Source organism: Antedon mediterranea, chromosome 3 (genome assembly GCF_964355755.1).
Source record: "Antedon mediterranea chromosome 3, ecAntMedi1.1, whole genome shotgun sequence".
NCBI classification, from domain to species: Eukaryota; Metazoa; Echinodermata; class Crinoidea; order Comatulida; family Antedonidae; genus Antedon; species Antedon mediterranea.
Window position 1 is genome coordinate 28,971,072 of NC_092672.1, and position 23,672 is coordinate 28,994,743.

Sequence of the window (23,672 nt, forward strand, 5' to 3'; positions counted from 1 at the left end):
TCAGACCCCCTAAGACCTAAGATCACGAAAGCTAAGACCCAACACCTAAGATTACAAATACTAAGATATACTACAGCTTAAAAACAATACTTGTTTATCCATACATAATTTTAAACACAGTAGGTTTCATTTATTACCATAAATATAATTTAATACTACCGCAAAACATAGATAAACTCACATTATTTTCGCCCGTTGAGTAAATGTATATTTTTTCTTTACAACAAACAAACTTGACGGATTGTTTGTTGGTATATATTTACTCCATTGTGTTGGTTCAGAGGATGTTTTTCTTACGCACCTGCCTTTCTTGTATTTTGACTCCAAATTTGTTGACTAACTTTATCCTGAACACCACACTTTAAAATTAGGACTTATAAGTACTTTCAGAAGGAGAAACACATAATAACAAATAAATAAATCCTTTAAATTGATGATTTTACAGATGTGTTTCTTTGTATACTGTAATGTAACTCCTCGAGCTCCCATGCTCAATGTTTTTGTTTCTATGGAGCGCCAAAAGAGCAACAATAATAGTACAAGTATAAAAACAGAAAGAAAACGAAACAAAAAAACTTATCATGATTTTTAAATTAAAATTTATTTGCCAGTATTTATTTCTTCGTACTTGCATGATTATACTATTATCATTACAATTTTAATTTTACATTGTTCCATCCACACTGTAGATGGACTCCACAGAGTTTTCAGCCCTCTATATAATTTTTGCTCTTTTGACGTTCCATAGAAACAAAAACATTGAACATGGCCCATGGGGTAGGCCTACTGTACTGTTACTGTAGGCTAGTCATTTTGTGTGCGAGAAAAACGTCTGTAAAATCATCAATTTAAAAATGTATTTGTTACTTTTTATGTGATTCTTTTTCATGAAAGTGCCAATTCTAAGGTGTGGTATTCAGAATAAATGTTAGGAGTTAAAATACAAGGCAGGTGCGAAAGATAAATATTTGTAATCTTAGGTGTTGGGTCTTAGCTTTCGTGATCTTAGGTCTTAGGGGGTCTGAGCTTTCGTGGTCTGAGGTTTCGTGACACCCGTTGTTAAACATGCAGTTTAAATATTGAGAGGAGTTTGCGCCCAAAAAATCTGGCCTATAAAACTAGGCCTAGCCTAGGCCTAGCTCCCGGATCCCACACCTCTCCAGTGCAGGATAGCTGTTAAAAGTAAGTAACGAAGCTTTATAGGCATGTAATTTGGTGGTTTTTATTAGATTAACTATTATATAGGCCTATAAGCCTACTAGCCTACCTAGGCCTAGGTGGCCTCTACTAGGCATAGGTTAGGCCTAAAGTAGGCAGTCTAGAGGCCTACTTGGCCTACAGTAGACTCTCGGGCGGGGGCTAGTCCTAGACCAGGCCTAGCCTACTTACCTGGGCCTAGTTAGTAGGATAGGCATAGATAGGCCTAGAGGCCTAGGCTAGCTAGGCCTAGGCTAGGTAGACCTTAAACTTAATTAAAAGCAGACCTAGGCCTAGGCCTAGCCAGCTAGGCCTATAATTAATAATAGGCCTAGCTAGGCAGGCTAGGGGCCTAGGCTAGTTATTAATATTATTAGTTACAGTAGCTGGGTATTAGGCCTAATAGGCCTATACTAGGCCTATAGGCCTATGCTATATTAATTCTTATACACATTATTTTTAATTATAAATAGTTACAGCCTGCATGATGTCATGGAGGGATAAAATAAGTTTAAACATGAAAGAGCACCTCTGCTCTGATGATCAGCAGCAATGAAGATGTTCAGAAAAGGAGAAACAAATTTGACCACATGTACCGTAATACTCTAGATATAGGGCCTACTAGACTACGAGCTGAGGAAAGGGAGAGGAACATACTTTAAAGTATGTGAAGCATTTTGACAAGGTACTTTGACTTTAAAAATCAGAACAATGCCAATAATGTATTGTATGATGTTTTCATATTATTGATAATATTAATATAATAGTTTCCCCTCCTATTTCATACTTTTTAGGAAAGTACATAATCAGGTGAAAATGTTCGGAAAAGGTGAACCAGACATCAAGAACACTGTTTCAGATACATGGGAATAAGAAGAGAATACTGTCAAAGATGTCATCATTAGATACTTTTAGCAATAGGCCTATTGTTGGTTTGAGAAGAGTTAAGGTGCAAAGACTGGTAATTGCCATCCAAAAATTCAGCAGTTGAATTGAATAATGTAATGTTTTAAAGTTGAATAAAATTATACCAAGCTTAATCAATATTTTTTGTATTTTAGTGATTTTTATTTGTGCACCTTTTTAACAGAAATTTGAACCTTAGAAGAGCATTATAGAACCCTTTATTAGGGTGTAAAGTTGCACCTTTAATTAGAGGTTGAATTTTGCTCCTTTGGGGAGCTGCTATTGTTGCATTTCGTTTGCACCTTTTAGGGTAGAAAATTACACCTTATATGGTGCAAATGTGAACTCCAAAGGAGCATTATAGCACCCTTTATCAGGGTTCAAAATTGCACCTTCCGTCAAAGGTGCAGTTGTGCACCTTAAAGGGAGCTGCTATTGTTGCATCGGTTTGCACCTTTTTAGGTAGAGATTTGCACCTTTTTTTTTAGTGTGTAGTTACGCATAGAAACAGGTTCTAAGATAACATAAATAATACATTTTGACATAACTTGACCCAAAAAATGACCCTTTCACAAGGTCAGACATTTTCTGGGATTCAGTAGATAAGTAAATTTGGGAAAAGGTAGTAAAGCTATGTAATCAATTGTTTGTAGTCATGAAACCCCATATTAAAAATATTGTACTTAGTTACGTATAGAAACAGTTGCTACAATACACTATAGGTAAAATGTTGATGTCATTTGACCTCAATATGTAAAATTTTTTTTTTTTTCATGAAACTCCATATTTAATTTTTTTTTAAATATCATTTGTTACGTAAACAGGTTTAAGATAACACTAAAGGTCATTTTTTTTTACCTTTATTCAGATTCGTCAAGACTTTCTTTCTGAGATTATTAGGATTCAGTATTTAAAGTAAATTTGGCAAAAAGTAGAAATGTAAAACTATGTAGAAAAAATGTTTTTTATTTATGAAAAACCCCTTATTTTTTTTACATTTTCGCATAGAAACAGTTACTATGGTAAAATGTTGACCTCAAAATGAATGAATTTACAATGTCAAGTTTGTCATTAATGGAATGCAGTAGAAGTAAAATTGAGAAACATGTACAAATGCAATCAATTCTTTGTATTTATAAAAACGCCATTTTTTACGTTTTTTTAAAAATTACTTTCCTTAGTTACACATAGAAATGGTTGCTAAGGTAACACTATAGGTAAAATATGAAAATTGTTGAGAATTGTTATGAACTATCTTGTAAATTTTGATCAAACATTAATAGTTGTAGTAAAGTGGGGACCTGTCCTGTTTTGCATTCGGACCCCTTTTGACCTCAAATGACCTATTTACAAGGTCAGATTTTTTGGGAGGTCTTTCTGTATCTCTTTACACAAAATAGATTTAAAAATTTATAAAAACCATTGACTCAATTATTTCCAAGTTTAACATTATTTTCCATCAACTAAATATTTCAATGCAAAATACTGTTTTTCTGGCAATTAATTGAAATAAACCTGGCAACACATTCTCCTATTTTATCTAAACTATTCGTATGACTCTAGTAGCATTATGACAAGCCATATATACATTTTATTATTGGATTAGCCATATTTAAATTGTGTTTCATGTGTTTTGTTTGTTGATATTTTTTTATATTTTTTGCATTTTTCGTATTTTCCTGGCAACACAAAACCTATGTACGAAATTTACCCCAGTGTTTTTTTCGTGATTATTGTTGACAAACCTATTGACTATCAAATTATAAAACCTCATTGATTTAAAAACACCACTTTGGAAGTTATAGGTACGTTTATGAGGTATACTTTTATAAAAAAAATATTTTTTAAAAACACCCCTTTTTAAAATAATGGTATCAACCAAACTCCATTTTGTAATTTATTTTTTTTCTACATTAAATGGAACTCAATACATGTTGTTTACACTGCTATAACCAAAAACTGTATACTGTAAGTATTTTTGGTTAAAATAAGTAGGCCTATACAAGTTTGTACTTTTTCACTATAGAAAATCTGTGAAAAATGGCAAAAACATCAAAATTTGGATAATTGACCGTTGTCATGGCAACGGAGGCTAAAAATTAAAATGAATGTTGTAGATATGCTTTTTATTGAAATGTCTATTCATGGTAAACATTTGAGAGAAATCCATTTTTTTACATCTGCCACCAAATCTTTGATTTTTACAGACAATGGCTCTTAAAGTTGTCTTACTGGCAATTGTAAAAATTAATTGTCATTCTACTGTGTTCTGTTAAAATATGCACATAATCCGTTTTGAAAGTAAAACCAGTCTAGTAAAACTTGTCACGGATCGAGTTGGTCATTTTGTTGTACTCTTATGGTATGTTGACGTTGCAGGTATGTCATTTGCATACCATGTAGTTCTTAATAATGTGACGCGATATCACTAGATGGACGTATTTTAATTCAATACTGGTTTACAGTTTTAAATCTATTTTTATCAATCAGCAGATTGCGTTTACAAATAACAACTGAAGATCGTGAATATTATTCATTAATCTATGATGTTGGGCAGTGCTATGATTTCAGAACCAACTTCACATTCGAGTTGAATTTTCATTTTCGGTTGTTTTTTTTTTTTTGTTTTTTTTTTTGTTAGGTTGGTGAAAGGGGTGGGGAATTGCGTGTTTTGTTTGTTTTATTGACTGTGGTAGAGAATGTTAGTTCCATTATAAGAATAAAGGCTGATATAAGCCTACCAAAAGAAACGTGACTGATACGACTATTTGTCATTCTTCAATGTGTGATAAATAATATATTACGAGGACGCTGCTTTTTCAGAGTTGGTTCCAGGGCGATTTCAGTTTATGCATATATTACAATTTAATTTGGTTGCTCTTGTCCTATTTAATATCAGTGCTTTTTGTTCTTATCAGCTGATCTTGATCCATCTCCCTAAGACAATGTTGCTTGATTAACCATGCAGGGCCGTTGTACTTTACAGAGATGAGTTTTACAGAATGAAATACAATGACACACTAACAAAAATGCTGCATATGTTATCAGAATAACATTAGGTATAATTGTATCAACTAACAATAGGTTCAGTTGAATAACAATATAACAATTATCAACTGTGTGAAAATTGTAAGAAAAGGATGATTTTGAGATCATCTTACTTTAAAACTCAATGCCGACGATGTTTCATAAAATGAAGAATTAGAAATAACATGACCTTGTAGGTAAGTAATTATAGGCATTAGAAATGCCGAAACAGCCATAAAAACCGGTCAAAATAATAACAGAGTTACATTGAAAAACCTCCCTAAAATACAAGTGTTTTCTGTTATTTCATGCCGTTAATCGGAAATCGCCCGGATTTTTGGGTACATAAAACAAAATATAATGTATGACAAAATGATTGGGAAAGTCAGAAGATACAGTCGCTTTTTCACGAGACACAAAACTCTTTCTGAAACTTAGTTGTTCAGAAAAGGTAGGCCTGTAGGCAACATAAGGTACAAAGTTGTGTGAATATAACAAATGTACTTTATAAAATGCTGATTTTATGTATAACAAATATATAATGGAAAGTCACAGTTCTCAACAAAAAATAGGTAATCCAATACGACAATGATATACTAAAATTCATAAAGTGAAAAGTTACTCAATAATAATTAGTATTTGAGTCTTGCTGGAGAAGAAGGTCACGTGATTGGTCTATAATAACGAAAAGTAAACAGACTACGAGTTGGCAGACGACACATGTGAAAATGAAACATAAACAAAGAACTGAATAAAATGACTATATCAAACTACAGACCATCGACTAATGTAGGCCTACAGAGAAAAAATCATGGAAGCAACTATTAAAGATATTAGTGTCCCACAAAACGTGAAAAGATTAATAAAATAAATTAATAAAGACTTTAAATAGGCCATTTTGTAGTTTTAATAAAGTTATTCACTTCATTACAAACAAAAAAACACTAATTATTCCACTTATAAAAAGAGAAAAGAAACATTTAATTTTAACCAACAACCATTTGTCTGGCAGACAATTCAAGTATTTTTTGCTTTAAATTACGTTTTTTTCAGGTAAATATTTGTGTTTTTTTTCGATCCCGTTTTTGGTAAAAGTGAATAAATATTATGTGACATTAAAATGGCATATTAAAAAAATAGAAAAAAAATATTTTGTAGGAGGACAATATATCTTTAAACACTGTAAGGATCTTAATGAATACTTATCAATTTTATTCCTACTACGTGGCCTATATAAAAATGATTAGTAGGCCTACATTGCTAGTGTCGTTTGTAGTTGAAGTTGAAATTGTAGTCCTTAATAATAATAGAGCCTTTTGATTTGTGATACTCTTCTTTTCCGTTTTGTATACAGTCATGTAGGCCTATGTTGCAGAGCGATCTGTTCACAGAATTAAAAAATGTCATGTGTTTTCTACGGTGCCATTTTTAATGTAAGTAGGTTACAAGGATTATTTTTGAGAAAAAAAACTATGGGTAACGTAAAATAAATTAACGAGCTTTTTCGGATGTTGAAAGTAGAAATCTTCAAATACCATGTTGGGAATGAACAAAATTATTAAATATATTTTTAAAAGACATAATGAACGGTTATTTCTTTTAATAATTTCACTAACTTTTCCATTTCACCAATGGGCAAGTTCTGGTTGACTATTTTTCATCTTTAAATTACACACATATGTATATTATACATTTTTGTTCTAAATAAAGTTCGTTAAAGTTCACCTGTAATGACTTCAAAATAAAAGTGTATTTTTTTTCGGGGATTTTTAGTCGCGCCAAACCCGACTCGACTCTACAGCTCTATTGTATACTTTTTGTTGGAGAATTAGTGAGCGCCCTCTAACATATGAAATAGTTCCCGAGAGAAGACAACAAAACCCTCTTCTCGGTTAGGCCTAGCCTAGGCTAGTACTTCGCTTTCATATTTGAATGTTCTTTAACAAACTCATGACAGCGTAGGTGGGTGTCACTGTCAGTTCGGTGATAATTATTACTACTCAAGTAGGCAAGGTCTGGGCCTAATAATGGACTAGGCCTAGCCTAGGCTAGCATCCAGCAGTGTAAGACTAAACTAAGAGTAGCAAGGCAACTAGCCTAGTAGGCCTAGCCTAACTAGGCTAGGCCTACTAACTAGCTAGCAGGCCTACTAGATGGGTCTAGCAGGCCTGGCTAGCTAGGCCTAGCAAGCCGGTGTCTTGCAGCCTACTAGGCCTATGCTATAAATGAGTAAGAGTCTAGAGAGAAGACAGAAAAAACAGCCTAGGCCTAGCTAGCTTACTTATGCCTAGGCTAATAGTAGTAAACTAAGTAGCCTAGGCTATTATCCTTTCGGTGATCAAGATAACCATTTTCTAGGCCTGGCCCTAGAGGCTAGGCCTATTTTATTATTATTAATATTAAACGTTTAATTTTTTAGCATTTAGGCCCTAGGCCTATCTTTTTTCATTTTTTTTAATGTTATTATTTGGACGCACCTTTTAATCCACAAAAAATGTACAATTTTGAATAATATAAATAAAAGTGAAGTTTCAATTAATTATAATTATTATTTCCTCTAAACATTTATTTGGTTACCGTATTTGGTTGTACAGTATTCTACGTGAGACAAGCGATGTGGTTTCTCACTTGTCTAATCCTAGGCTAGGTCCCAAAATGTAATTGGAGGGCGACCTATATTTTATGAAAAGTAATAAATTATTCATAAATTATATCATTTCAATTACATGCTTAGCCTACACTCTATCACACTATTTTTGTGACAAAAAGTGTGATGTGCCCATATATGGACGTGATGATGTCATATAAAACTACAATATTTAGGCATATCACTACCATATTTGGGCACATCACACTTTTTTTTTGTCAAACTAGTTTGATAGTGTTGACAGAGCTTTTACATGCCTAGCCTACCTAGACTAAAAGTAAATGTGTCATAATTTGATGATAATCTATATATATAATTATTGTTTATTGTATTTGATACAATTATTAATGTATTTTGAAACCAGGCTTAAAGCTCTATATTGAGCTTATTTGGTCTTTTCCAGGCTTTGAATTTTTTATTTAATACTTTTAATTATTTTGTGAAATAAAAACAAACGAACAAATCTAATAAAAAACATATTTTGTCCTCCTTTGTTCTTCTAGGCTCTACTTGTATAGCAAGAAGTTCATAGTTGCCATAGGCCACAACCAAATATGTCAAGGCGCACATCTAGTGCTTTTAGGAACTTTCAAAGCAATGAAGATCGTTCAGGCCTTCGAGCAAGCCCAAGAATTTTAAACCTCTCAAAACGTATCGTAAGTCCAGTAAAGATAAAGATAGCCAGTCCAGACGTTGTTCGGTCACCGATTGCCCTGTAAGTCCAACCATTCTTTTACTCTTCATACAGATACTGTTAGACTACATGGCTACGTTTTGTTCTAAAAAAATGTAACAGTTGATTCGCAGCGTTCTATAGAGGGCCGCGGATATAGACACGGAGTTCAATGAGTGTGTTTGTTTGATTGGCAGCAGTGCTTTAGTATAGGCAAGCGCGTTGGAAAATTGTTTGATGTCACCGTCGATGCATATTCTTCTATTCCTTAATCCATGGTTATACATAAGGTGTGATGCACATTGGAAAAATGACTCACCTCTCCCCGAGGGTCACATAGTGCGTCATAAAATAATAAATAATAAAGTGCATAATGTGATTGTGGAATTAAGAATTTCCAGGATTTAAATTATTACACCTTACTTTCTGTGTAAATGTAAAGGTACATAGGCATTGAATTTTCAGCAATACCGAGGCTGCCATATCGGTCTACTGTACTTATGACCTGTTGAACTTGAGTTTATGAGATTAAAATCTGGTTTACGAAAGTTTACCGAAATCCTTCACAAACATTTTGAGATGTTGAACCACGTATTTGCCATGACCTTTCACCCCTTATTTCTGAATTTAGTCTCCAACATGCACATACGTATTCTAAAACTACATACAGTACTTCTTGAACATTCTTATCATTTCTAAATATCCAATTTTTTAGGTTCAGGAAATTAGATGCAGAAATAAAAGCTGACCCTTGCAGTAAAGAGAGCGTGATATCCGCCATCAGAAAATGTCGTAAACGATCTGTGAATTCAGAGAAGGATCGTTCTGAAGCGAATTTAACAGAGGATAATAACAAAACTAAGAAACTGTAAGTCCCTGGTCTTTCAATCAATCAATTTTGGATGCGGATTAGGGTTATAGATGGCGTACACTACATGTGGGTCAATTGTGATCAGTTAATGACAGCTAGCCTCACTGTGCAACAAAAATAAACATGCAAAAACGAAAATATAGTACTCGCACACATATAATGACGATTTGCACTCTCAATGATGTCATTAAGAGTGCAATTGAACATTTATTTTAATATCATGTGACCCACAATCCTCCAATCAAATTGCATTGCACCTTCAAAACACTGTTAATTGTTGCTTTACTCTTTAGTTTAAAAAACTAAAACTTTGTAACATTTATTTGATGCTAGGCGAAATGAAATCAACTTTAGAAGAACACCTTCTCCTCTGCTCACCGTTGACAACAACGTCTCCAACAATGAAGTCAGTCAGAAGGTAGCTGTTAATCAGCCTCGTCTTAGCATGAATTATGGGATTGTATCAAAGACGCCACGCAACGCTATATTCAGTTCGTTTAGCTCCTCTAGATTAGCTTCCAATAATGTGAGTTTTTACTGTGTTTTTTAGATTAAAATTGAATTTTGATAACGAAACTTCACAATTTGACACCAATATTTCAGAAGCTATTTATATGTAGGAGACAATTAACGCGATTAAACACGAAAATTATCTCTACTCGATATTAGTGTATTGGATCTTTTTAATCCATTGTATTGTATAGTTTTAAAGCCTTTATTTGAGGTAATTTGTCAAACAAACAGTATTGAATCTTGTTTTTGCCAAAAAGTGGCTATTGTCAAGTTAAGCTTACGTGTTGATTGGGCAATGAGTAATCAATAGTGTAGTTCAAAGCCTCTATTTGCATGAGGTAATTTCTCCAATGATAAAAAAATTAAATTTGTGGTATTGTGTACAAACCACCTGCGCTCACCTAGTGTTCCCTTCATAGACGGCAGTTGTGACTATAGATTTTAGACTTTGATTTTATACAGTTGACAGAATGCTTTTTGTTAAAAATTATGTAATTTTTGTGACTATTTTAGTATGATCTTTTGACTTAGTCATTTTTTTTTTTAGAATTTCTAAAATTTGTTTTTTTATTTCATGCACAGATTATGAAATTAAAAGATGGAATGAAATGGAGCAAATAACAAAATAAATATAATAATAATAATAATTTTTTTTTTAACAGAAAAAAAGATTATTTGAAGAGACTGTATTGGAGGAGGATGATGTTGTTCCTTCTAAGAAGTTTATTCATGCTTTGCAGGAGAAAAAGTTACCAAATACCAATATGTAAGTGGCAATCTTAAATCGCCTGAAGGATGTGCGGCTCCCTAGATAATGGCTTTGTGTGTACTAGTACACCTGGGTAACCTCCTACTCGCCTCGTAAAATGTACTAGGTTAAAAATTTTGGTCGGTTGGACTTGTGCAACATTAAAAAAAGTAATTCACAAATAATGCACAAGTCGGAGTGTGTTAGTGGAGATGAGGCGCACTTGAGGGTATTTACAATGGTGCGACATGCGCAACATTGTAAATACCCGAGAGTGCTCCATTAACATACAAATTTACAATTTTCATTTACCTTTTTGGGTGAATACACCTAGGCCTAGCCTAGAAAGAAGCTAGACCTAACATGGCAAGTACCACTGCTCGGCGACCAAATCACCGCCTAGGCCTAGCAAAATGGACAAGATATACAAGTGGTGTGTGTTTTTTTTTTTTTTATTTGGGCCGCGGGACAGGCAACCTGGTTTGTACTTGTAAATCGTGCAGAGAGCCTAGCACGATCGGTACTCACTTCAATACGATTTACATGTAGAGTGCTGTTATGCATTTGCTGCACACTTTTTGCACTCCAGTGCATGATAGTGAAAAAAGAAAGAGCGCACACATGACTCATCTCAGCGCATCTGATTGGCTACATCCTTGAACCCATGTTATAAATTGTTTTAATAATTCAAGTAATATTTTTATTACAGTAAAGAGGTGTCTGTATCAATAGTTGGTAAATCTTCAAACCAATCAGCAAAGAAACACGATCAAGAAAAAGTTAAAAGCTCGGAAACTGAATCGGACGGTCAGCCGAAGCTTAAAAGGACACAGGGTCATCGGAAAATGCCAACATTCAGCGCCATAGGAAGCAGTATATTTGTAGTGAGTAAAATAATTAGGAAGGCCAGCTGCATAAATATGACCAACCCATGTGCGACTAATAAATTAAATAATCATTTTATTGTAAGTGTAGTTTAATAACCCATAGATATATGAGAATATCAATATAAAAAAAGAGAAAAATTGGCAACAGGTAATTACAGGTCCTCAAACTGATTGTTTAAAACAGTAACTCTGTGTACTCCTAGTACCACAGTTTTAAAGTTGCCGATCCAGTTATAAAGTTTATAAGTACAGTAAACTTTAAATCTATTTATTGTTTGTATCCACTTACAGAATTATATTTTTATTTATAGCCTTCAAGTACATCATTTGAATTCACAGCGAAAGACTTGGCTGAGACGAGATACCAAGCGGAACAACGTGTGAAACTCCTTAGGCAAGAACTTAAAGAACAGGATGAACTTGGTGAGTTAAGTCAACCCTAAACTCTTAATCATAAACATTACAAAAACTGTCTAAATTGATTAAAGTGTCTGAAACCAAAACTTGTTTGAAGCAATTAAAACTAAAGCTCTGTCTACACTATTAAACTAGTTTGTGCCAAAACATGATAGTGATATGCCCAAATAAAAAGAAAAATATCACATTCTGTCCATATGGGCATATCACATTTTTTTGTCGCATAAAGTTTTATAGTGTAGAAAGAACTCAATATTCTCCCAGTCCTGGACTTTTTACCGTTTTAAAACGATTTAATTATCTGTGTGTTTTTTTTATAGAGCAAACTAAATTAAAAATAAAGACTAAAGTAGAAGGATCTGGTTATGTTTTGGGAACCCAGACAAATACCCCGTCACTTAATATTGAGACGCCAACGACTGGAAAAGGACTACCACAGCTAACATCGTTAATCAAACAGCCTAGTATACAAGAACCTGTGAAGACTTCAGAATTGTTAACCCAGCAAACTGGTGCCAGTTCAGCTATGCCTACTTTCTTGCAAGGTCTTGGAAAGTCATCTGCTTCTACCATTCCTCCTTCAAATCTCTTAACATCCACTACTGCCAAGACTGGTTCTCTCACAACTGTAACTCTTGGGCAGAAATTATCAACAGGTGGACTTGGAATGTCTTCTCTGACACCAGTCTCATCAACGCAAGGTACTACTACGCCAGTAATCAACTTCGGTACCAGTTCGAAGGTCACACCAGCGGCTACCAAAACCAATACCTCTTTGAATCCAGATCTATCAATTAAGAATGCTTCAAATACTCCTTCAGGATTTCAGTTTGGAACCAGTGAACCTAAACCTTTCTCTCAAACTGGTTCTACATCATTATCTAGTGCTGGACAAGGATTCAAGTTTGGTGGAACTGGTGACAGTGCTGCTAGCGCTAAATTTCCAGTTGGAGGAACTGTTCTTGGAAGCAGTCCATCCCTTAACCAACCTACCAGCGTGCCATCGACTTCAACTGGTAGCTTCACATTTGGTGGATCAATGACCACCAATAGTAACAATCAAACTAGTAAAGAACAGAATAAGTCAATGAATTTACCAAGTTTCTCAACATCCAGTGGTTCTATAACTGGTAACACAGGTTCATTTGGTGGTGCAACAGTGAGCTCAAATATTTTTGGTGCCACTACGACTGGTGCAAGCGCCCCATCCACTCCAGCTCAACAAGCATCCTCATCCTCCTTCCAGTTTAAAGCCTCTGGCAGCTCCGGTAATTTGTCTGGTCTTTCATCCGGATTGTTTCCGTCAGGGATTACTAATAGTGTTTCTTCACAATCGCAAAAGAGTACGTTTAAACCGATATTTGGTGATACCCTTCAATCCATGTCAACAGCGATGACGCCACCTAAACAAACATTTAACCCGATCTTTGGTGCACCCAACAAAAGCAAGCCACCTCAAGGTGGATTTAACTTCCAACCAGGTGTAACGTCCGTATCAACAGGTGGTCAAACTTCAACACCTGCATTTGCCTTTGGTGCTAAGAGTTCCTCTACTTCTGGTGTTTCCTCTGGTATTACATCTGGTATGCCATCTGGTATTGCTTCAGGCATTGCTTCAGGTACAACTGGCAACAATAGTGGTTTTAATTTTGGATCAAGCACCACTAAAAACACCTCAAATACAATGACAGCAGGAGCCAGAACCGGTTTAAATTTTGGTAAGTAAATAATGAAGTCACAATGCCTTCAAATTTGAACTTTACCCAAAGTATAATAATAAACACAAAATAATGATTATTACAGCTTGTCCCAAGATATTTAGAAACTTTATTTGGTCAAATTTACCATAAGTTACATAACATTGGCTCTGTGTTTCGTGTAAACTTCCTCTTTTATGACCTCTCTGTGTGACCTTTCTGTTTTGAAATTATGTACTACTGTACCACCTGCTGTATAAAATCAAACAAGATAAGAATACTTGGCATTTAATAGACATGTGGACTGTTCCATTCTTATGGAATGGTTAGTAGTTCTATAGTATTAATATAACATTCTTGTGTATTTTTACTGTAGGTACTTCGCAAGCACTAAGTAGTGGCTTTCAATTTGGCCAATCAAATCCCACTAATCTTCAAAGCACTCAATCTGGTGGGATGTTCAGTCAAGCTCAAGCAACACCAGCGTTTGGCCAGACCACACAGAGTATGACCGGGTTTGGACAGTCCAGTGGCTCCGCATTTGGACAAACAAGTAAACCGACCTTTGCCCCGTCTGCAGCAAATAGCTTCGGTCAACCAAATCAAACTAACATGTTTGGACAACCTGCTCAAGCAGTTCCTTCATTCGGCCAGAGTTCTTCTCAGCCGGCCTTTGGTCAAGCGTCCAGTCAAGGTGCTAACACAGGCTTTCAGTTTGGTGCTGCTTCTGCTACGCCGCCTTTTGGGGGATTTGGTCAAGCTAGCCAAGCAGCAACTCCGGCTGCTTCCCAGCAAATGACTCCATCGTTTGGACAGAGTGATAATGCAAAACAGGGCTTCAACTTTGGTGGATCAGGTAGGAGACTATTTTTAAAATATCCTAAAATATTGCTATTGGAGTGAAACAACCCAAGTTTCTTATTAGTTCAAAATAATATAGACCAGGACAATCGCATTAAAGCTCAGGTACAGGCATACATTTTAAATATAATATCTCGTAGTGTAAATAAAGCAAATGTGTTTAACAGAAATCATGACATAAAAACATGAATTTTCCTTAAAATTGCCAGATACAAAATTTGACAAATTTCTGCTATAAAAGACAGACTTTTTTTAGTAGTTGGGTAGTTTAACCAATGCAATACTATATCCGGCAACTCCTTAGAAAGTGAAGACAGAGTTGTAACATTACAATATCAGGAAACAATAAAACATTCATGAGAAAGAGCACCTTTTCTGCACTCTTAACCGCTCCATTTGCTTGACACAGAGTGATTCTTATTGACCTTTAAGATTGTGTCCGCTGATCAAGACACCTTATTTAATGTAAGATAATGTTATTTAATGTATTTGTTTGTTTTCAGGAGTGTCTCCTGCACCAAACTTTGGTTCCGGTGGATTCATGACGCCAGCAGGACAGAATCAAAATTTTTCTGTAGGGGCCGGTGGAACGATAGCCAGGGACCGAAAGAAATATGCTGCCCGCAGAAAAGTGAATAAAAGGAGGTGATCCGGCCGTATGTAGGTTTTATACAAATTCAAGGAAGGTATTTTTGTGGCCACTGATTGGTGGTTTGCCTCACTTCAAAACGTGGCTCTATTTACTAAGGAGTTGTGAATTTATTATCGCTACAAAATAAAATACAAAAACAAAAAAGGCATTAATATGAATTTGTTATGGTGCATTGGCCACCAGAAAGTGCATTCCTGTGCCCTCATGTTTGAAGGAATGATGCCTGTTTAGTTGTATACAATTTTACTTATTCTCGCATTTGTTATTTTGTACATTGCGGCCAATAACATAAACTTTGAAAGATAGTTGTCACAACATGAAATGGCACTATTGAAAATGGATGGACGATTCAAAATCAAATTCACAATTAAATTAAGGAATGGATATTTTGCCATAATTAAAAAGAATAATGCTGTATAGGGTATGTAAATATTTTGTGTTCATGGTTACGATAAATTTTTAAAACATTGTTTGCAAAATATACTAAAATTTATTCTGCGTCAAAAGTGATAAATTATTGTTCAAATTGAATTTCTAAATCTGTGTTGTATTGTAACACTTCCAATACAATCTTTGTAAAAAGTTTCTGTAAATGCTGCAGCATAGACCAGAAAAACCTTAGTGTACCACATTTTATTTGTCGAAAAATGTAGTATATTTGTAATTTGTAGCGATGTTATCATCATGGCAGTATGTGAATATTATATTTTGTCAAATAAAAGTAAATGGAGCAGCATGTTATAGTATTTGTAATAATTTCAATAATTTTAAGGATATATTTGTCTCCCTGAAAATAATACTTTAGTTATTCACTTTGACCAAAAATTGAATTTGAAAAACAAAATTGAAAGGGGATTTTGGTTTGAAATCATTTTGTTTTTTGAGTTTTTTTTTAAGGAATATAACTTTATTTAAAGTTTTATTGTCCCTATTATAAAAGATAAAAAGTTATTCACTTCCATAGAAAAAAAAATGTAACCAAAATCCATTGACTTCCAGTCAATTTGTCTTTTTTCTGATTTTTTTTTCAGGTAAATAATTTTGTTTTAATCCAATTTTGGTCAAAGTGAATAACTTCATGACATCAAATAACATATTCAAGAAAAATTTGAAAACAAATATTTGTTCAGACAATATATCTTTAAAACTACAGTACAGTTTAACAAAGTATGGTATATGAAAAATACACCTCTACAAGCCAGATTGTTAGGAAATAGTTTATTAAAATAATCTTATTATTAGTATTAATATCTTTTGCACAAATGATTTTTACAAATATAAATTGTAAAACTAATGCTATTATTATTTTTTTAAATACACTTTGCTTTTGCTGATTAAAGGTTATCTTCAATTTCATCATTATAAAATATTTTCTTAGGTTTGTTTGTTAGTGGAAGATTTCTCCGAGTTATCTAAATTGTTTTCCATAATTTCACAAAACTTTTTAAAATTATTTTCTTCTAATTCTGTCATGATTTTGTTGAGTGCATATATTTCTAGCCTTTGTCGTTGTTTCTTTTGCAATTCTTTCTCTTTAAGATATTGTTTCTCTGTCCTTTTTGCTTCCTCTTTTTTAGCAAGTTCTTTTCTCCTCGCCTTGCTTTCAATTTGTGAGAGACGTTCCTTTACCGTTCTTTGACTCTGTAATAACGAAAACAAAATTTTAAAAACATAAATAAATTTTGGTAAAACATAAAAACCACCATTAAAAGCATTAAAAAACGTAATATTGAAAAATGTAACATATTGTCCCTTTGAATTTTTTTATAATTTTTTCAAATAGGAAATTTTAATGCTGCATAAATAGATATTTACAAAATTGGATTGGAAAAAAAAAATATTTACCTGATAGAACCATAATTTAAGGAAATTATAAATTATAGTTATATATTATAATTAAACTGGAAGCTAATTTAACAGTTGATTTGGTCATTTTTTATAAGTAAAATCATAATTTTTCATTGTGGTTTTATTGTGGTATTCCTTTCAGATTCAATCGAAAAAACCAAGGACAGTACAAATGTACAACAATAAAATAAGTGAATAACATTAAACTAAAAAAATGACCTACTTCCTAATGCCTCCGTCCTCTTAAAGATGTATTGTCCCTTGAAACACAAAAAAATGAAGGTCAAAATATTCTAAATTTAAAGTGGCCATATCAAAGTAATATTAAAGTTATTCACTTTAAGTCGAAAATTTGAGCCAAAAACAACAAGTTTACATAATTAACAGGTAAATTAGCTTGAATACATTTCATCTGGAAAATCGTCACGAGCGAAAGTAAACAAAGATTTCAAACCATGAGTACGCATTATGCATATGCTAAATTAGGATTGTTTACAACTCGTCACGGTTAAGAAGGTATTTTCACACAGATCATGAGGAAGTTTTATGATTATGCATACAGAGTAGCGAAACAAGCGCGTTTCATTATGAGATATGTTTTGATCGAAAACTTTGACTGGAAGTCAAAGTTATTTTTTTAACAAAAAAACGTCTGTATTTCAGTAAAATTTTTTTTTTTTAGAAAAAATTTTTGGTGATAGTTACTATTATGATACTTCAAAATGACCCACCTTTTTTCGAAATCTATTATTTTTTATTTTTTGGGAATTAGTCAAAGGGACAATACATCTTTAAATATAACTGCCTAAAGGCGCGGTGCAAAAACATAAAGAAAAAATATAGTATTGATATTAATGATAATGATTTGCTTACCCGAATATCATTCATAGAAAGAACATATTCCACTTTCTTAAGCTGTTCAATTGTTGGTGTACAAGGAGGAGCACATGGCAACATCATCCCACAGTCTTTGATAACACCAGATTGCTTATCAGACAAGTACACCCTTCTCACCTTCTCATCCCCCTCCAGAACTGGCGCTTTGGTGTATATAGTGGAAGCTCTTTGGAAGACATCAGAACACAAGGATGTCTCTGATGAACTGATGGATTTAGTGGTTGAACTTGTTCTGGAGATGGAAGCACCATCTTCAGACAACTCTCGTCTCGTTTTTGTTTGTTTTGGGACTGCCTCAATTTGTAAAACAGAATTTTTAGATAGTGCATTGTAAGAACTAATTACAACTTGATTATTCTGTATTTTTAACTTCCCTTTTTTACTGACATCTTTTCTAGTTGTACACCGTGACTTCCTGCCATTGGTTTTACGACTTTTTGGCTTCTTCTTTGACGAATACTTGGCTGATCGACTTGTTAACTTGACTTGATTTGAATCTAAAAATAGAAAAAAATATATATATTTTTTTATGAAGTCTGCATAAACCACTTAAAGAACATTTCTGAAATTCTAAAAATAATTAATAAAAACAAGTCAACATATTCATATATTTACATAAATTTGTTTTTATTAATTACAGTTTAATAGAATCCGGCCTTTAGGACACTTCAAGAGGCAATAATATAATACATATGTTTTCACACTAAAACTAACTCTTATATGGGAGACAATCCTATTATTAAGGGGACACTTAGATAATCATGTTGGATCTTGAAGGCGTCCCCTTAATAGAGGTTATACTGTAGTTAATAATGTAATCATTGTATTTTTTAAATGTCCAATAACAGTGATAATACAAACCTTTGGAAGTTGTACAACCAGTTTTTGTATCAAAGTTCAACGTCCTATTGTCGACCTCATCAAATAAATGTTCATAATATAGTGAGGTATATGATTGCACTGGCGATGGTTTGTCTGCTTTTTTGTCATCTTTCAGCTTTGATCCACAAGCAGTTTTATCTGTCTCAAGTACTCTAAAGTTTGAAAAGGAGCTTGCTTGTATTTTATAATCGGATTCAATCAAGCTGGAATGTGGAGACATATTATCCAAAATTGCGGAATTTTTTCTAGAATTTGATGCCGATAATTGTATATTGCGATGCGATTGCTGCCATGAGATATGTGGTAATGAAATGCCGTGCGGAAGAGGACGTATCACGGTTGGAATTACATTGTTTCTATTTTGTTTAGCATTTAGCTCGTATGTCGTAGCAGGTTGACATACTCTTGGTGCCAGCCCGCTACCTCTTATTGTAAACATTGACGTCAATAGGGGTGAAGTTGTACCCATGCATATACCTTTGGTATATCCTAATATTCCAACAGTTGCACCGCTCATGATTTTTCTAAATGTCTCTTTAAAATTATAAATATAAAACAAAAATGTATGCACAAAATTGGTAATCTAACACAATTTTTTTCCAATATTAAGTAAGTATAAATGAAATTATTTCCATATAACAAAACAAGGCTACTTCAAAGTAGTATTATGTAGAACATCAACTTTGTAGAGTAGACCATTCATCTAACATCTGACCGTACACAAACAGGAAGAAGTCCACTCATTCACTGGATAATCCCCGTCAGCCAGCTCAGCAGCTGAGTTGAGTATCTGTTTTAACCAAATACAAAGCAGTTTGGTGTACTTCTCACGCCTTTTAAAACCAGTACAGAACATTATCTATTAATATAATTGTTTAAGCATTGATCTGTACACTTTATACATCTTAATTTACTTCGCAAAGAATGATATTTTCTAAATACGTACGAGTACACTCCTCTTCCTCTCTGTACTATGTAAAAACCAGATCAGAGAGCACGTCGAGTTTGTTTACATACTACAGTATCTACGGAAACATGAATATTCATAAGCAGTGGTTTGCCACGCCTCTTTTGGTATATAAGTTTATATTTGTATAATTATTAAACCGCGATTTTATTATTAGAAACATAATTAACGTAGTAGTAACAGATATATAAATGTTATTTTATATTAATATTACTTTGTATTATATTACAATTTAGTTATTAATCAATACAGTAGGCCTAGTACTAGTGCAGTAAGATTGTTCAGCTAAAAAAGGTCATTACAGGGTCATCAGTGCACAAACGTACATGTGCTTGTTTTTTTTAGAAGATCCAAACAAAATAAAAACGAAATGAGGCCTTTAACAGAAGAAGAGACAAAGATATTCTTTGAAAAATTATCAAAATAGTACGTAAATATTATTTCTTATATTACTATTACTTATAGTTCAAGTAGAGGACATACACAGCCTAGTTACTAGTAAACTAGCTAGCTAGCTAGGAGTCGGACCGGAATAGTAGACTAAACCGACGTCGTTAGTGACATACCGGACAGATGCGGGAATGCAGTGAGTGAGTGCCAGTGGTCCGGAACAAGCAAGTTCATTAGCTAGCTAGGCCTAGCTAAATAGACAGCATAAAAAGCTAAGCTGCACTTATTTTATTTTAGTAAGTTTGTAGGCCTATATTTTCTATGTAATTAAGATAAAATGTATTGAAATGAAACTTAATAATAAAATAAAAATTATAATATGAAATCGATTTAATTTAGTTTTTATAAATTATATTTTTATAGAGGTTTTATTATTTATTAATATTCAATAATATTATTCAGGTTACAAAACAAAACAAAGTCTACAAACAAATGCAAATACAAACATAGGGTCTACACACATTATGATTTATATTGTAAAACCATTTTTTATTTTAAAAAAAACCACAAATTTTAATAATGCATTTAGTTAGTGTCAATAACATCATCTTGGATAAATCGCCAGGTCTCTAAATAAAACTGTTTTCAAATATTTTACCAGTATTGGAGAAAACATCAAGATGTTAATAGATCGGCCTGACGGTACATACTGCTTTCGTTTCCATAAGGACAGAGTTTATTACGTAAGGTAGGTTTGTAAGTTATGGTCACATTTTGGAGAACAGTTGTCGACCGCAGCGCATCACAATTTCACAACCATAAAATCTGAAGATAACTTACCTAAAAAAATTCCTCTTGGCAAACTGGCCTCATGAGATATTTTATTAAATTCCAAACAAATTATCAAACTCATATTATGAACAACTCATTCAGGAAAATTTGAACCCATGACCTTGTGATTAGTGAAGCATAACCACCTAACTGCATCGTGGGAATATATTTGATACTTATGTAACTTTTTTTCTTATTTCATTCAGTGAACTGATCATGAAAAGAGCAGCTAACATTGCTAGAGAACACCTGATGAGTTTTGGAACCTGTTTTGGAAAATTTACAAAAACATTGAAGTTTAGGTTACATGTGACAGCATTAGATTTTCTTGCACCATATGCTAAGGTACTTACAGAAGTTTGTTAAAGTCTTGATCCAAGGAGATTAGGAAGGGATTTTATGCAGATTTTTAATCAACTGAGTGGCAAACGTCTCATTATACATAAACAAAAATCACATAGGGGCGGGGGCGGAGAAAGAGGTAATCACATGGCCATACAAAGTATTTTTTTTCTTTACAGTTTAAAGTGTGGGTAAAACCTGGCTCTGAGCAGTCATTTCTGTATGGTAATCATATATTAAAGAGCGGTCTAGGTAGAATCACAGAGAACACATCCAAATATCAAGGCGTCATTGTCTATTCAATGTCAGATATTCCTCTGGTATGTACTTTCTTTTCATTTGTTATTTTGGTATTAATATTAACAAATAAAAATAATAACGTCGTCTTTCACAATATAATTTAGATCATAAAAATACCACAGTAAACTCCCCGAAATCTTTTCCAAAAAAGCTTTTTTTAAAAATGAATCAATTGATTGATTGAATGTTCAAACTCATTGATATTGAATGCTTATTTTCATTGATTGAATACTCAAACTCATTGATTGAATACTCAAACTCATAAATTGAATACTCAAACTCATTGATTGAATACTCAAACTCATTGATTGACTACTCAAACTCATTGATTGAATACTTAAACTCATTGATTGACTACTCAAACTCATTGATTGAATACTCAAACTCATTGATTGAATACTCAAGCTCATTGATTGAATACTCAAACTTATTGATTGAATACTCAAACTCATTGATTGAATACTCAAACTCATTGATTGAATACTCAAACTCATTGATTGAATACTCATACTCATTGATTGACTACTCAAACTCATTGATTGAATATTTTAACTGACATTGATTGAATATTTAAAATCATTGATTGAATACTCAAACTCATTGATTGGATACTCAAACTCATTGATTGAATACTCAAACTCATTGATTGAATATTTTAACTGACATTGATTGAATATTTAAAATCATTGATTGAATACATTTTGATTAATTTATACATTACAGGGATTTGGCGTAGCAGCAAAGTCAACTCAAGAATGCAGACACACCGATCCGATATCCATTGTCGTTTTTCATCAAGCTGATATTGGCGAATATTTAAGAAATGAAGACACATTAACTTGAACACAATCGATTAATAAACTATCTATAAATAGAAAATCTTTCTATAAATAAAGTTAAAGCTTGTTTAATAAAACTTTCTATAAATAGAATGTATTAATCAAACTTTCTATAAATAGAATTTATTAATCAAACTTTCTATAAATAGAATTTATTAATCAAACTTTCTATAAATAGAATTTATTAATCAAACTTTCTATAAATAGAATTTATTATTCAAACTTTCTATAAATAGAATTTATTAATCAAACTTTCTATAAATAGAATTTAAGCTTTTTTGATCAAACTTTCTATAAATAGATTCTATTAATCAAACTTTCTATAAATAGAATGCTTTTTTGATCAAACTTTCTATATATAGATTTTATTATATAAACTTTCTATAAATAGAATGTAAGCGTGTTTAATCAAACTTTCTATAAAAAATATAGAATTTAAGTTTGATCATAAATATTAATTTTAACTTGTTTGGTCAAACTTTCTATAAATAGAATAATTTAAGCTTGTTTATAGTCAAACTTTCTATAAATAGAATGTATTAATCAAAATTTCTATTAATAGAATTTAAGTTGGTTTTTTTTTATAAAACTTTAAATAAATGTTCATGTTGGGGGTTTATTTCGATCAAAAAGTCTCCAATGGCAAACTTCAGTGGTGTTAGGAATTGGGGAAGCCTCGCTTCATGTTTTGTGTCGGAATCATTAATAATGATTTCCATCAAGGGGGAGGTGGGCTGGCTTTGTTGTCTTACCCAAGCCTATCTCAAGTTTACTATGGAAAGTAATGAATAAAGTTCAGATGACAAATGGACGTCACAATACTTATGTTGAATGTTCCACCAATGATGAACAGAAGAAATTCATGTCTAGCGCCCTCTATTATTTTTCGAAAAACATTAAATGATAATGTTCGTACTTATTTTTTGTCGTGTCTTTTTTAGCCCATTTTGTAAACTCAATGAACTAAATATTATAGCACCGCAAATAAAGTTTTATGCGTACTTTTCAATTGTTATCGTTTACCGTAACCATAGAGATAACGGTGCGAGAATATGAATCCGAATAGTCAGCTAACAACAAAGTCCGAGCAACAACAAAGCGGAACGCAACTTACTGCTTTGATCAAACACTGATCCCCAGTAAAGCGTGGTTCCCACTAGCGACGCAACGCAAGGACGTAACGCAAAGCAAGTGAATTGACCAATCACAAGCAATGGCTTATTCGCTTGTGATTGCTAACTTCGCTTGTCATTGGTTAAAACGCTTGCGTTGCGTTTACG

The 23,672-nt window shown here is 33.1% G+C and overlaps 3 protein-coding genes and 1 long non-coding RNA gene across 5 annotated transcripts; 3 read left to right on the top strand and 1 right to left on the bottom strand.

Moving 5' to 3' along the window:
* The first annotated feature begins 622 nt into the window (after window positions 1-622).
* Window positions 623-2,226, top strand: LOC140043812 (uncharacterized). The gene is made up of 3 exons (XR_011844411.1): window positions 623-1,182; window positions 1,671-1,882; window positions 1,992-2,226. It is a non-coding gene; the product is annotated as an uncharacterized lncRNA (long non-coding RNA).
* A 4,770-nt stretch (window positions 2,227-6,996) lies between these two features.
* On the top strand, window positions 6,997-16,018 carry LOC140045156 (uncharacterized). Of its 2 annotated transcripts, none has more exons than XM_072089924.1 (10): window positions 6,997-7,092; window positions 8,281-8,492; window positions 9,166-9,318; window positions 9,655-9,847; window positions 10,497-10,600; window positions 11,292-11,466; window positions 11,781-11,892; window positions 12,207-13,604; window positions 13,960-14,439; window positions 14,948-16,018. In XM_072089924.1, exons 2-10 carry the CDS (start codon window positions 8,332-8,334, stop codon window positions 15,091-15,093), a joined length of 2,922 nt encoding a protein of 973 aa, XP_071946025.1. In that variant the 5' UTR covers window positions 6,997-7,092; window positions 8,281-8,331; the 3' UTR covers window positions 15,094-16,018. The 2 variants fall into 2 exon arrangements, with proteins under 2 accessions (XP_071946025.1, XP_071946026.1); XM_072089925.1 differs by having other exon boundaries at window positions 7,074-7,193.
* A 401-nt stretch (window positions 16,019-16,419) lies between these two features.
* Window positions 16,420-19,681, bottom strand: LOC140043813 (uncharacterized). The gene is made up of 4 exons (XM_072088281.1): window positions 19,670-19,681; window positions 18,703-19,257; window positions 17,818-18,338; window positions 16,420-16,737 (listed from the first exon to the last, which is right to left on the bottom strand). Exons 2-4 carry the CDS (start codon window positions 19,238-19,240, stop codon window positions 16,471-16,473), a joined length of 1,326 nt encoding a protein of 441 aa, XP_071944382.1. The 5' UTR covers window positions 19,241-19,257; window positions 19,670-19,681; the 3' UTR covers window positions 16,420-16,470.
* Window positions 19,682-19,968: 287 nt separating this feature from the next.
* LOC140043814 (60S ribosome subunit biogenesis protein NIP7 homolog) lies at window positions 19,969-22,527 on the top strand. Its single transcript, XM_072088282.1, has 5 exons — window positions 19,969-20,116; window positions 20,742-20,828; window positions 21,118-21,256; window positions 21,433-21,573; window positions 22,277-22,527. The coding sequence occupies exons 1-5, from the start codon at window positions 20,061-20,063 to the stop codon at window positions 22,394-22,396; spliced, it is 543 nt and encodes a 180-aa protein (XP_071944383.1). The 5' UTR covers window positions 19,969-20,060; the 3' UTR covers window positions 22,397-22,527.
* Window positions 22,528-23,672: the final 1,145 nt, after the last annotated feature.